The 11762-nt window shown below is 45.6% G+C and overlaps 4 protein-coding genes and 1 long non-coding RNA gene across 5 annotated transcripts; 3 read left to right on the forward strand and 2 right to left on the reverse strand.

Annotated features, from left to right (window-relative positions):
- Positions 1-843: 843 nt before the first annotated feature.
- LOC108073083 (uncharacterized) lies at positions 844-1618 on the forward strand. Its single transcript, XR_001770644.3, has 2 exons — positions 844-1206; positions 1273-1618. It is a non-coding gene; the product is annotated as an uncharacterized lncRNA (long non-coding RNA).
- A 1173-nt stretch (positions 1619-2791) lies between these two features.
- LOC108073091 (BOS complex subunit NOMO3) lies at positions 2792-7221 on the forward strand. Its single transcript, XM_017164577.3, has 6 exons — positions 2792-2967; positions 3082-3628; positions 3690-4581; positions 4812-4990; positions 5053-6017; positions 6079-7221. Exons 1-6 carry the CDS (start codon positions 2825-2827, stop codon positions 6962-6964), a joined length of 3612 nt encoding a protein of 1203 aa, XP_017020066.1. The 5' UTR covers positions 2792-2824; the 3' UTR covers positions 6965-7221.
- On the reverse strand, positions 7019-9751 carry LOC108073095 (uncharacterized). The gene is made up of 4 exons (XM_017164583.3): positions 9111-9751; positions 8151-8298; positions 7718-8092; positions 7019-7656 (listed from the first exon to the last, which is right to left on the reverse strand). The coding sequence occupies exons 1-4, from the start codon at positions 9307-9309 to the stop codon at positions 7227-7229; spliced, it is 1152 nt and encodes a 383-aa protein (XP_017020072.1). The 5' UTR covers positions 9310-9751; the 3' UTR covers positions 7019-7226.
- A 70-nt stretch (positions 9752-9821) lies between these two features.
- Positions 9822-11325, forward strand: Cdc2rk (cyclin-dependent kinase 10). The gene is made up of 5 exons (XM_017164582.3): positions 9822-10016; positions 10078-10150; positions 10208-10585; positions 10643-11089; positions 11151-11325. Exons 1-5 carry the CDS (start codon positions 9888-9890, stop codon positions 11288-11290), a joined length of 1167 nt encoding a protein of 388 aa, XP_017020071.1. The 5' UTR covers positions 9822-9887; the 3' UTR covers positions 11291-11325.
- On the reverse strand, positions 11287-11714 carry mRpL42 (mitochondrial ribosomal protein L42). Its single transcript, XM_017164584.3, has one exon. The coding sequence runs from the start codon at positions 11712-11714 to the stop codon at positions 11355-11357; it is 360 nt and encodes a 119-aa protein (XP_017020073.1). The 3' UTR covers positions 11287-11354.
- Positions 11715-11762: the final 48 nt, after the last annotated feature.

Genomic DNA, 11762 nt, shown 5'->3' on the forward strand with positions numbered 1-11762 from the left:
TATTTATTATTACTTAGTGTGCTCGTCGTCGGCTTATCGGCGCAGTGTCTACGTACGGGTTCTAATTACGGCAGGCAGGGAAGCCATAAACCTAATGCTGATCCCATCCGATCCGATCCGCAACTGCCACCGTCGCGACATTCTGTCTGTCTGTCCGAGAAACCCCTAACGTTACCCAAGTAGTAGTACCCTTACCCGAACAGTACCCGCATATGTATCGTAAATCTGACCAAGATGCAAATGCCGGCGCTGGTCAGCTAATTAGTTTGGAATCGACGGCGACTACAGGTAGTCGCAGCAGGTAGACCGCCAAGATCAGCGGGAGAGCGGAGAGTGGCACGCTTCCGGTGCAGTACTTAAACTAATTTATTGAACTATACTTATAGATATTAATATACTTATTTAGATATTAATATCCATATAAATGACTGATTAGTTTAATAGATGGATTATTTGAAAAATTAAATTGATTTCATAAAAAATGTAAAAACGTATGAACTTGAATAAATAATATTACTTTCCCTGTAATAAATACATAAAATAAATAATAGAATATTCCAACGAAAGCAGATTATATTGTTTTTTGAAGTTGCAATTGTGCAAATTTAAAAGAACAACAAGTTAAATATTTCCAAGTAATATATGTATGTATGTATTAAGTGCATATTATATTATTTTTCCTGTGCAATATAATTAATAATCGCATAATACAAAGAAAACTGATTTTAATAGTAGTTTAAAGTTGCCTCTCTGCAAATTTAATAAAAATGTGTAGTTGATTATATTTTTCCAAGTATAAAATATGTTATCATTATTTTCTAAAATAAATAATCTATAGCAAAATCAAATCTGATCCGGACTCGTATATATAAACCGGCGGATGCACTGATCTGTCACAGTTAACTTTCGCCTGAGAACCCTCTGAGATTCTGCCATGAAGTTGATCGCGCTGCTACTTCTCATCCTGGCCTTGATGGCTTTCATGGTACGAGCTCAGGATAAATCCCAGGGCGATCGTGAATGCTTAAGTCCTTTCTGGGTTATACAGTGTGAACTATATAAGCGTGGATACTGCAACCAGCCGCATTGTATCTGCTGAAATCATCACAACTTCCTCAAATCTAAAGTCGACAAAGAAATTGTTAAAACTGTAATAAACAATTTTAATAAATTTTTTTTTTTCCAAGAAAACTATGTTTAGTAAAGGTATATTAAATATATATATATATAATCTATAGCAATCAAATCTGATGAAGTCAAATTAATCGACAGTTTAGACTTGTGTATATAAACTGGCGGGAGCGCTGATCTGTCACAGTAGATTTTCCACTGAGAACCCTCTAAGATCCTGACATGAAGTTCATCGCGCTGCTACTTTTCGTCCTAGCCTTGATGGCATTCAGGGCACGAGCTCAGGATGATTCCCTGGGATTCCCTGGATTCCATGAGTGCAACAGTCCATCCTGTGCTGTACAGTGTGAACTCCATAGGAGGGGATACTGCCGAAAAGAGGCGCGTTGTTTCTGCTGAAATCATTGAAACAGATCAGAAAGCGATAAGTAAATTGTGAAAATTGTAATAAAAAATTTTAATAAATACAATTTTTCCAAGAAAAATATGTGTATATTGTTTACAATGTGCTGGCTGGAATAAGAGATAGCAGCCGGTGGTTAAGCCCATAGACTCGACTCGAGGCACGCTTTAACCCATCGCCGGGGGCCATCTCAAGGCGTATTTTTCAAAGTCAATGCCAGGAGGGGGGCAATTGACGCTGCTCAGACACAATATATATAATAATTTCCCCTTATATATTTTTTTTTGCGTTGGAGCTGAACAGCTGTGGAGCTTTGTTCGAGATCGCAGACGAGGCTCTGAAATGCGAGCCCAGAATGTCTTCCATATTGCGAATTCTTTATTTGCCAGCCAGTTTATCGCGCGATGATCGAAGAAATTTATTAGACAAGCGCCGCAATAGCAGCAACGATGCTTGAAATGAATTTCTGTGTATATATCTCCGACCTCGGATCGGTTTACCCACAATCGGAATCGATTCGCACACTCATACTGGTCTTTATCTCGCTTAGGGGGTAATGGAAATTCGTTCCGATAATTAATATACGACAAGCTATTATCTGTTTCAATAAAGTGTTTTCAGTGTGTTTATTTTCAGGGAACGTCAAATGGCCAGAGCTTGAAGATAGTGCTATCCAAATTATCGGGCGATCGCATTGCTTCAATTGCCAAAATAAAACGACAAAGTGGTAAAATTTGTTTAACTATCAGATTTGTTTAACTATCAGAGTGGTTAAATGTAATACAGAACATTGTTAGTGTGTTTTTTTTTAGGTAAGTAATTTATTGAATTAAAATAATTAAAAATCATATTTTGGAATGGGTATTGATTATAAAGAAGACTTTAAGCAACTATATAGAAATTAAAAGCAAATGTGCAAATCATTAAACTATTTATTTGTTATATTTATTCATAAATATTCGTCGTAAAAATTTTAAACAATAAATACCGTTACAAAATCATGTTGAAAAGCATAGACAACCCTGTAAAATTTAAATTTGAAATAGGTTTGAGTTCAGGCTAAGCAGAATATAAATATAAGGTTGGGTGTTTTACAAAACATTTTTAGTTAATTAAATAAAAATAATACTATGTTTTAGCTCAGAATTACTTTAAATCCGTTTACGTCACATATAATTCGCAGAAAAAAACCTACTAATAAATAGTAATCGACTTATCGATAGTCCCCTTACCCATATCCCATCTCTAGCCTTGCGGCCACGGTCACTCTGGTCACCAAACGTAGTCAAAATGAGGTTTTTTTCCGGCATTTTTCTAATTTTATTAATTAAACTTTTGCAACATGCCAAAGCCGGCGATGTGGAAGTGGTCGGCTGCGGCGGCTTCATCAAGAGCCACGCCGAGATTGACTTTTCGCGGGTGGAGATTAAGCTGTAAGTGGCTGTAAAAGGGAATGACCTGATAAGACTTCGGCGCATGTTAATCGTACCGCTAATTGAATAATAAATTAACCCGTATCGTATATGTTTAACCTAATTTCCCCCCAGGCTGACGAAGCAGGGTTCGCTGAAGGACAAGACTGACTGCTCGCCCTCCAACGGCTACTACTTCCTGCCCATTTACGACAAAGGCGACTATCTGCTCAGTATTTCGCCGCCGCCCGGCTGGAGCTTCGAGCCCGAGCAGGTGGAGCTGAACTTTGACGGCAAGACAGATGTGTGCAGCCAGGGCCGCGACGTTAATTTTGTGTTCAAGGGCTTTGGGATCACTGGAAAGGTGGCTTTGGCCGCCGGTGGCGGTGCGCGTGACGTGGACGTTGAGCTGCGTTCCGAGCAGGGTGAAGTCCGTCGCACCAAGACCGATGGCAGTGGTGTCTTCTCCTTTACCCCCATTATTCCTGGAAAGTATGTGGTCACAGCCTCGCATGCCCGTTGGCATTTCTCCAAGTCCCAGCACACTGTGGTCGTGGTCAGTGGGAATACAGAGCTGCCGGCTAACTCTTTGGTGGTCTCTGGCTTCGATGTGGTTGGTCGCTTTGATACCAGCACCCAGCTGCCAGGCAATATGGGCGTGGCTCTGTACAAAAAGAAGGGAGTAAGTTGAGAGATTTATTTAAATTTCCCAGGAATCTAATTATCTCTTTCTGTTCCCCCAGCAATCTCTTGTGCCAAAATGCGACAAATCCTCTGCCTCGGTTCCCGTGAATAGTGCCAAGAGCGATTACGAATCGACGGCCGCCTGCTTCTCTCAGCTGGACAGCAAATCCGGAGAATATATTTTCAAAAATGTTCCCTCTGGCAAATACCTCCTAAAAGCCATTAATCTAGATGCCAAGCTAAAGCTGCACCTGAGCCCTGACTTCTTAGAGCTGGAAGTGGGCAAGGATACGCTCCAGCTGAAGGAAGAGTTCAAGATCACTGGTTTCACCGTTTCTGGTCAGGTTTTGACTGCAACAGGTGGAGCTCCCTTGAAGTCAGCCGTGATCAAGGTGAATGGCCAAAAGGTGGCCGAAACTGATGCCCAGGGCGGTTATACGCTGGAAAACCTCAAGGCTGGTACCGTCAACATCGAAGTGGAGTCCTCGCAGCTTCAGTTTAGCCCCCTGCAAGTCAAGGCTCAGATCAACACTGCTTCTCTGCCCACAATTGTGCCTTCTGCATATGAAGTGTGCGGCAAGGTGGTCTCCCCCAAGTCCCATAATGTTGGTCTGACCAAGAGCGGTTCCACCTTCCATACGACGGCTGTGACCAAGGCAGAGACTGGTAATTGGTGTGCCTTCCTCCCGGTGGGCAAATACACCATTGAGGTGCTTACTACCGATGCTGACAAGGCCGCCGGCGTGCAGTTCTTCCCCGTGCAGCAGCAGGCGGAGGTTAGAGATGCTCCTGTGAATGGTATTACTTTCTCCCAGCTGCGTGCCAAGATTCGTGGAGAATTGCAGTGTCTGCCGGATGCTACAGGAACTTGCACTTCAGCTGAAGTCACGCTGCAGGCCTTGGATGCCACCGGTCAGCCCACGGAGAGCAAGTGGAAGGCCAGGGCACATCGTAAGTGGTTTGAGATGTATTTATTTTTAAAAAGTCTTTATAATTTATGAGCTTTGCAAGAAATCTTGGAGGAATCCCCGAAAGAAATCGAACTAGTAGAGATTTGTTATAATTTACTACGTTTTCCTCTATGGATTTTTGAGATAAGAATCGTAAATTTATGTTAGAGATACGTGGTTTTTAAGGTTCTTTGTTTACTGATTAGATATTTACCTGATTTTCTTTATCAGGTGGCAAGTACGTCTTCAAGGATATGCTGCCAGGACCCTATGAACTCACCATTCCACAGGGCAATCTCTGCTATGAATCTACGCGTGTCTTCCTCAATGTGGCCTCCGCCGAGGAAGATGCCCCTCCTTTCGTGCACAAGGGCTACGAGGTGTCCATTATCTCAAGTCATCGAGCTTTGGTGAGTTTCTACTCGAGTTTAAAAAGAAACGTAAACCAAATTCGAATCTTTCTTTCCCCCAGATGAGGTACACCCACGTAACAGGACCCTCGGATCCCAAACCCCCCACTGAAACCCTGAAAATACAATCCGGTGTAAACACTTTCTGTGTAAACAAGTACGGCAGCTATGACTTTAAGCTCGAGGGCTGCCACACCTACGATAGCTCCCTGCCCAGCAAGTTCATCACCCCAGAACCAGACCAATTGCAAACGCTGATCATCAATGCAGTGGCCCACAAGACCGGCATCCGCGTACTGTCCAGCGAACCAACGGCAGAGTCTATAAGGCTGATCCTGGAAACAGAATCCTTGGGTCAGGAGATTATCACTCCCGTGGCTGAGTCGCACAAGGTGGATGGCAAGTTTGCCTATCGTTATGATACCTTCCTGAAGCCAGAACAAGTGCTGCGTGTGACCCCGGTGAGCGATGTCCTGCTGTTTGCTCCTCAGCAACAGGAGATTGTGGGAAGCAGCGATTGTGTGGATATTGCTTTTAATTTTGTGGCCACTCGGGGATTGATATTGCGCGGCAAGGTGGTCCCGCCAATCAAAGATGCCAAGATAACCCTCTCCTTCCCGGATCAACCAGAGTTGCAGAGCCTGGAAGCGCTTACCTCCGTCACGGGAGAATTCAAATTCGGACCCATTGATGAGGCCTTGAATTTCGACCTGAAGGCTGAGAAGGAATCGTATGTTTTCAGCGACTACAACCGGCAGTCGGCCTCGTTTAGTGCCCACAAGCTGTGCGAAATTACGGTGGTGGTCAAGGATGAGGCTGGTCAGGCGCTGAGCGGTGTTCTCCTCTCTCTAAGCGGCGGCGAGAGCTATCGCAAGAATCTGGTCACCGGCGACAATGGAGCTATTAACTTCCATTCCCTGTCGCCTTCGCAATACTATCTGCGTCCCATGATGAAGGAGTACAAGTTTGAGCCCAATTCCAAGATGATTGAGATCAAGGATGGTGAAACTGTGCCTGTAACATTGACGTAAGTTTAATTTTTATCAAAGTTGTTGTATATTTTGTTCATTTATTTCCTTTTCCCCCAGTGGCAAGCGCTTTGCTTACTCCATCTTTGGCTCGGTGACCTCCCTCAATGGCGATCCCTTTGCCGGCGTGAATGTCCAAGCCGTGGCTCTGGAAGGCTGTCCACATCAGCAGGAGGAGGCCACCAGCGAGGCCAATGGTCAGTATCGCATTCGTGGCCTTCAGCCCGGCTGCACTTACTCCGTTCTGGTTGTGCCCGACAAGGACAGCGTGGAAAGATCTATTCCCGCCCAGCACACGGTTAAGGTGGCCAGCGAGGATGTGCGTGACATCAATCTGGTGGCTATCAGCCCTCTGAAAATCGTAGACATTACCGCCCGCGTCACAGCCACGCTGAATGATCACTACAAGACCCTGCGCATTGTGATGTACCGCCGGGGCAACTCCGACTCGCCTGTGTTCTCGCAGCGCGTGGGCACTCCGGTGAATCCAAAGGCCAAGCTCAATCCAGGCATCACGGTCTTCTTCCCGCGCATACCCCTGGACGGCAAGAGCTATGTGGTGGAGCTACAGTCGACGCTGTCGGACAAAACCTACACCTACAAGCTGCCCTCGGCTACGTTCGTGGCGGATCGGGGTTCCATTTTCATACAGCTGGACTTCCAGCCAGAAGTGCGTGCCGCCGAGGCGGATCTCAATCAGAACTCCATTTCGGCGCTGGTGCTCATAGCTCTGGTGGCCATAGCCTTCTTCAAGCAGGATCTGGCCACCAGTTTCCTGAGCTTTGTCTGGGGCAAGCTGAACGACCTGGCCGCCGACTTGGCGCAGCGACAGAAGAGCAGCAAGGCGCAGCAGGTGCGTAAGAACGAACCCATCAATCAGCGGGAAATCGAGCAGATGGCCGATCAGATAAATGCCATCAAAAAGAAAAAGACCAAGAAGATATAGTCCTGATAATAATACAATTTTAGTCACATTTTTCGAGGTATTTTGCGGAAGGTATTTGCAGTCCTTAAGATTTGTTTTCATTGTGAGAATTTGTTATCCCTTTTGTAACTTTAAAAATTTGCATTTAGAACAAGAAGAATTTTTTTCATTTTTCATAAATTTATAGATTGAGGCAAGTTTATTTTGTGTGTTCTAGGTTCGTTCTCCACTCTTATAGTTAAAATAAATAAATAAAAAATAAATAAATACAAGTTAAAGCTCTCTAGTGCATCAGGATGTGCTCGGCAATGGAGCTGAGCTTGCGATTCTTGTGCTTGGCGTGGCGTCTTTCCGCTTGCAGGTTTATCTCGTTTTGGGAATCCTCCTCAGTGGCAGCTACTTCCTCCTGCTGAGCCTGCTCCTCCGCCTGCTGTTCCACCTGCTGAGATTGCTCCTCCGCCTGCTGACCCTCTCCTTCACCATTCTCCACAAATATGCACTCTGGATTCACGGCTGCACACTCGCCAAAGTTGGTGGCCCTGGACAGAGGATTTCTGGCATTGGTGTACTTCTCAAAGAAGCCGCGTCCCACTATGCGGAAGGCCATGCTGGTCATGGGATTCAGCTTGGAGCGGAACTCCATTTCGCAAACAAAGCGCCGGCGACAGGCCTTGGAATCCAGACCCAAAAAGGCAAACATAAAGTCAGCAATCCTGCAGAGAAATTTAAGAACTGTTAACCCATCCAAGCAGTAAATTTAAAGGGTCTACTCACTGCTCTTCTGCGGGCATTTGGCGGGCCACACTTTCGGTTATCTCCTCATCCACAATCTCCACTTGCTCATCCTCACCATCCTCCTGCTGCTGCTCTTCTGGCTCCTCCTGATCTTCTTCAAGGCTACGCCTGCCACGACGACGCGTATCGGAGGGTCCAGTGGGTCCGCTGGGACCAGCAGGACCCGAGGCAGACTCCCCATGGTAATCGCTGTGTATGTCAGAGACTATGTCCGAGCCGGCATAGCTGCTATAACCCGAATAGGGCTCGAAGCTGGAGCTAGAGTCAAAGGAAGTGGGTGGCGATTCATAATGCTCCGAGTGATCATGGTCCAGGGAGTAGGGAATGTGATCGTGATGGGAGTAAGATGAGGGTCTAAAGTATTTCAGATATTAGCAAAAATTAAACTAAAACCCTCTCCAGGACAACTCACGGATGATCCAGGATGATCTCCTGATTGCACCTGGCATGTGGCCAGAAGTAACGAAGACCCAAGTATATGGCGCTGCCCACAAAGAAGGAGACAATCACCACTTTCACCTTGATCCAGTAGGCAATGGCAATGGGCCACAGATGGCGATCTGTCGGGGAGAAGATAAAATATTAAATAATTTTCCATTGCATCAGAGTGTAAGACACTTTCACTGCTCTCCAAATTCTACATTTTTCCTTCGCGACAATTTATTAAACAATAATATCTATGCCCAAAAGATTGAAAGTGAAAAGTGTTAATTGATAAGCCACCGAGCGAGGTTCGTGATCAGCTAATTTGGGGGGACCTGAACCATATGGAAAAACTTTCCAAAGAAAGTGGAGCTGAGCACGACCAAGCTAGGGTAGGTAATCCCAAAGTGATCAGAATAATAGCAATAACCCGCCAAGTTGTTAATTGTTGTGTAAATTATGGTGTTTTGATAACAAACTTGGAACTAAAAGATTGGTTAATCTTATCTTTGGGGGATTATGTGTAAGTAAAGATTTCTGGGAAAGATTAGGTAATTTTGAAGAGTTTGTAGGAAGTTTAACTTCTTTAAAGCCTGCATTTTTAAGGAAAAGTTAAGGTTTGAAATTAAAATAGGATAAATTATAAATTTTAATTGTTTGGTTAACAAATTTAATATATTTTCTTTACACAGAAGAGATTTGGTAATTACGAAGAAATTGAAGAAGAAACCGAGAAAAAATGAATGAAAATTATATCAAAGAAAGAAGAATAATGGGTTCAATCGTAACTATTTTTCCTCTACTATATCTAAGCTATATCCTCATCTCTCCATCTCAAAAAAGTACTGTCATTCGTGGGCTTTAACATGGATCTTCTACTTTGTCTGCACTCAACTTGAAAGTTTTCTTTACTCTTAAAAAATAAAACACTTTTCACAAATTTACTTACACCAAAACATGTGATGACGATGCCGGCGAGTGCGTCCCTCGAACTCCATTAGCTCCCGTCCAAGATTCTCCCAGGTATCCTCCGCTTGGTTATCCACTTCAGCAGGCTGCGTTCCAGCGTTCTCCGGCTCCTCGCAGAACACCAGAGTGTAGTACAACACCAAGAGCACGGCTCCATACCAAATGGTGTTCTTGTGCATGGTTGTAGATATTTTTTAAATATTTTTTATTTTAAACTAAAAGCTGGTATCCCTTGGGTTGGTCACTGCAGAACCGAATGATGCAGCTCGAAGCCGGGTTTCCAGCTTTTATACCATCCAGCGATCTGCGCCAAGTTCAGGGGTGATAATTGATGGACTACCTTAATGCTGTGGCTTGGCTCGCAGATTTTCACACATGCGTACAGCCGGGCGACGACGATGACGAGAGTTTAATGCCTAAGACATGCATTTGAAATTTCTTCTTTAAACTGGTGCAATTTCACTTTCATAAGTCGTGCTCGGGTTTCTAGTCACTATTGTTTTTTGGTTATTAAATTAGTGGCTATTACGAAACCTGGGCCTATATTATTTTAGGTAATTGTCTGGCGGCAAAAAGTAACGACTTTCCGAGAACCAAAGATTTGAAAAGTTATGTAAAATGCGTCAAGGTATGACCAAACCTGGAAGTTCTAGCGAGCTATCGACTGGCAAGTTATCGGTTGCTTTGTACCACCACTAATTGGACAATTGTAAACATATCTTTTTGATTTGCTTTTTTAGTGCCGGTTTTTTAAATAATGTCCAGCCTAAAATCGAATGAAGTGGACAGCAATCCGGCGCCTGATCCCCAGGCACCCATCACCCGCAAGGGGTTTCTCATGTCGCTGAACAGCGGTACCCCCATGCCCATTCCCGAGCAGAATGTGGTGAGTGCTTCAGGGTTTTTACTAATCTTTAAAATTCTTGAATATATTTCCTTTATTTTAGTATGGACGCTGTCGCCCCGTCTCGGAATTCGAGAAACTCAATCGCGTGGGCGAAGGCAGCTATGGCATTGTGTGTAAGTTGAGCGCCAGAACCACTTAATCCCCGTATTACACCCAGACATCCCCTCCAGATCGTGCACGCGACACCCGCAATAATGAAATAGTGGCCCTGAAAAAGGTGCGCATGGATCAGGAGAAGGATGGCCTGCCTGTGAGCGGTCTCCGCGAGATCATGATCCTGAAGCAGTGCAAGCATGAGAATATTGTCCGCCTCCGCGAGGTGGTCGTGGGCAAGAGCCTGGACAGCATCTTCCTGGTGATGGATTTCTGTGAACAGGACCTGGCCTCGGTGCTGGACAACATGTCGCAGCCCTTTACCGAATCGGAGGTCAAGTGTATCACTTTGCAGGTGCTCAATGCCCTCAAGTATCTTCACGATCGCTATGTAATCCATCGGGATCTGAAGGTGTCCAATCTTCTGATGACCGACAAGGGCTGCATCAAAGTTGGCAAGTCTTACAGGCTCTTGAGGATCTTATTTAGCTAATAACCGATCCCATTTCCAGCTGACTTTGGCCTGGCGCGCAAGTTCAGCAATCCACCGAAGCCCATGACTCCACAGATGGTCACCTTGTGGTATAGGGCACCGGAGCTGCTCCTTGGGTGTCATACACACACCACGGCCGTGGATATGTGGGCCTTTGGCTGCATCCTGGGGGAACTGCTGCTGGGTAAACCTCTGCTTCCCGGAAATTCAGAGATTGGACAGCTCAACATGATCATCGATTTGCTGGGAGCCCCCTCTGAGTCCATCTGGCCAGGGTTCTCCGATATGCCCGCCCTGCAGAACTTCACCCTGAGCCAGCAGCCTTACAATAATCTCAAGACCAAGTTCCACTCAATCAGACAGTCGGGCAGGAATCTCCTGAACATCCTGTTCATATACAATCCCCTAACCAGGGCCACGGCCGAGGAGTGCCTCAATAGCAATTACTTTGTGGATACGCCGAAGGGTAAGCCTACATTCCTGGTTTCTAAATTTTATCACTACATTTCGTCCTGTTCTCCTTACAGCTTGTGATCCCCGCATGATGCCCACGTTCCCGCAGCACCGCAATAATACCGCCGCCTCTGCTCCGCCCGCTCAGCCGCCCGCCGACATTCCCATCTCCGATCTGCTCAATGTATTCATCAAGCGTCAACGCATGGATTAAACGAAAACGAATTTATTTGTACATTATGCAATGCACAGACTGAGAGTTGATGAATGGCTGGTGATTACAGGTACGGCCGGTCCATCGGCGTCTTCTTGGCCTTGTTGTCGCGGGCACGTGGAAACCATCGGTGCTTGGTGGTGTGCGTCAGCTGCATCAGCTCCTGGCGCGCCACCTCCGGGTGTTTGCTCTTGAATGCCCGCATTGCCGAGTTTAGAGCCGTTTCCTTGACCACCGACGAGCTCTGGGCCTCGGCAATCTTGGGCAGCGGCCGGGTGTTCTCGTAGGGGAAGGACGGCTCCGGATGCCAGGCCACAATGGTGCGGCCGTTCTTGGTCACTGCCACGGCCTCGACCAGGCGCTGGCCGCCGACGGGATTCGAGGAAAATAAGCGAAAACCGGTGTATAAACGTGCCGCTGACATTTTTTATTATTACACCGATAACACGAAAACAGCTGGGGACTTATCGAT

The sequence above is a fragment of the Drosophila kikkawai genome, chromosome 2R (assembly GCF_030179895.1).
Source record: "Drosophila kikkawai strain 14028-0561.14 chromosome 2R, DkikHiC1v2, whole genome shotgun sequence".
Lineage (NCBI taxonomy): Eukaryota > Metazoa > Arthropoda > Insecta > Diptera > Drosophilidae > Drosophila > Drosophila kikkawai.

Excerpts from the sequence above, each read along its gene's own strand:
- LOC108073091 (XM_017164577.3), top strand. The coding sequence starts at position 2,825 with ATGAGGTTTTTTTCCGGCATTTTTCTAATTTTATTAATTAAACTTTTG. Across the intron at positions 2,968-3,081 it reads TCGCGGGTGGAGATTAAGCT|GCTGACGAAGCAGGGTTCGC; the intron begins GTAAGTGGCTGT and ends ATTTCCCCCCAG. Across the intron at positions 4,991-5,052 it reads TCTCAAGTCATCGAGCTTTG|ATGAGGTACACCCACGTAAC; the intron begins GTGAGTTTCTAC and ends TCTTTCCCCCAG.
- LOC108073095 (XM_017164583.3), bottom strand. The coding sequence starts at position 9,309 with ATGCACAAGAACACCATTTGGTATGGAGCCGTGCTCTTGGTGTTGTAC. Across the intron at positions 8,299-9,110 it reads TCGTCATCACATGTTTTGGT|ATCGCCATCTGTGGCCCATT; the intron begins GTAAGTAAATTT and ends TCTCCCCGACAG. Across the intron at positions 8,093-8,150 it reads GAGATCATCCTGGATCATCC|ACCCTCATCTTACTCCCATC; the intron begins GTGAGTTGTCCT and ends GAAATACTTTAG.
- Cdc2rk (XM_017164582.3), top strand. The coding sequence starts at position 9,888 with ATGTCCAGCCTAAAATCGAATGAAGTGGACAGCAATCCGGCGCCTGAT. Across the intron at positions 10,151-10,207 it reads AGGCAGCTATGGCATTGTGT|ATCGTGCACGCGACACCCGC; the intron begins GTAAGTTGAGCG and ends CATCCCCTCCAG. Across the intron at positions 11,090-11,150 it reads CTTTGTGGATACGCCGAAGG|CTTGTGATCCCCGCATGATG; the intron begins GTAAGCCTACAT and ends TTCTCCTTACAG.
- mRpL42 (XM_017164584.3), bottom strand. The coding sequence starts at position 11,714 with ATGTCAGCGGCACGTTTATACACCGGTTTTCGCTTATTTTCCTCGAAT.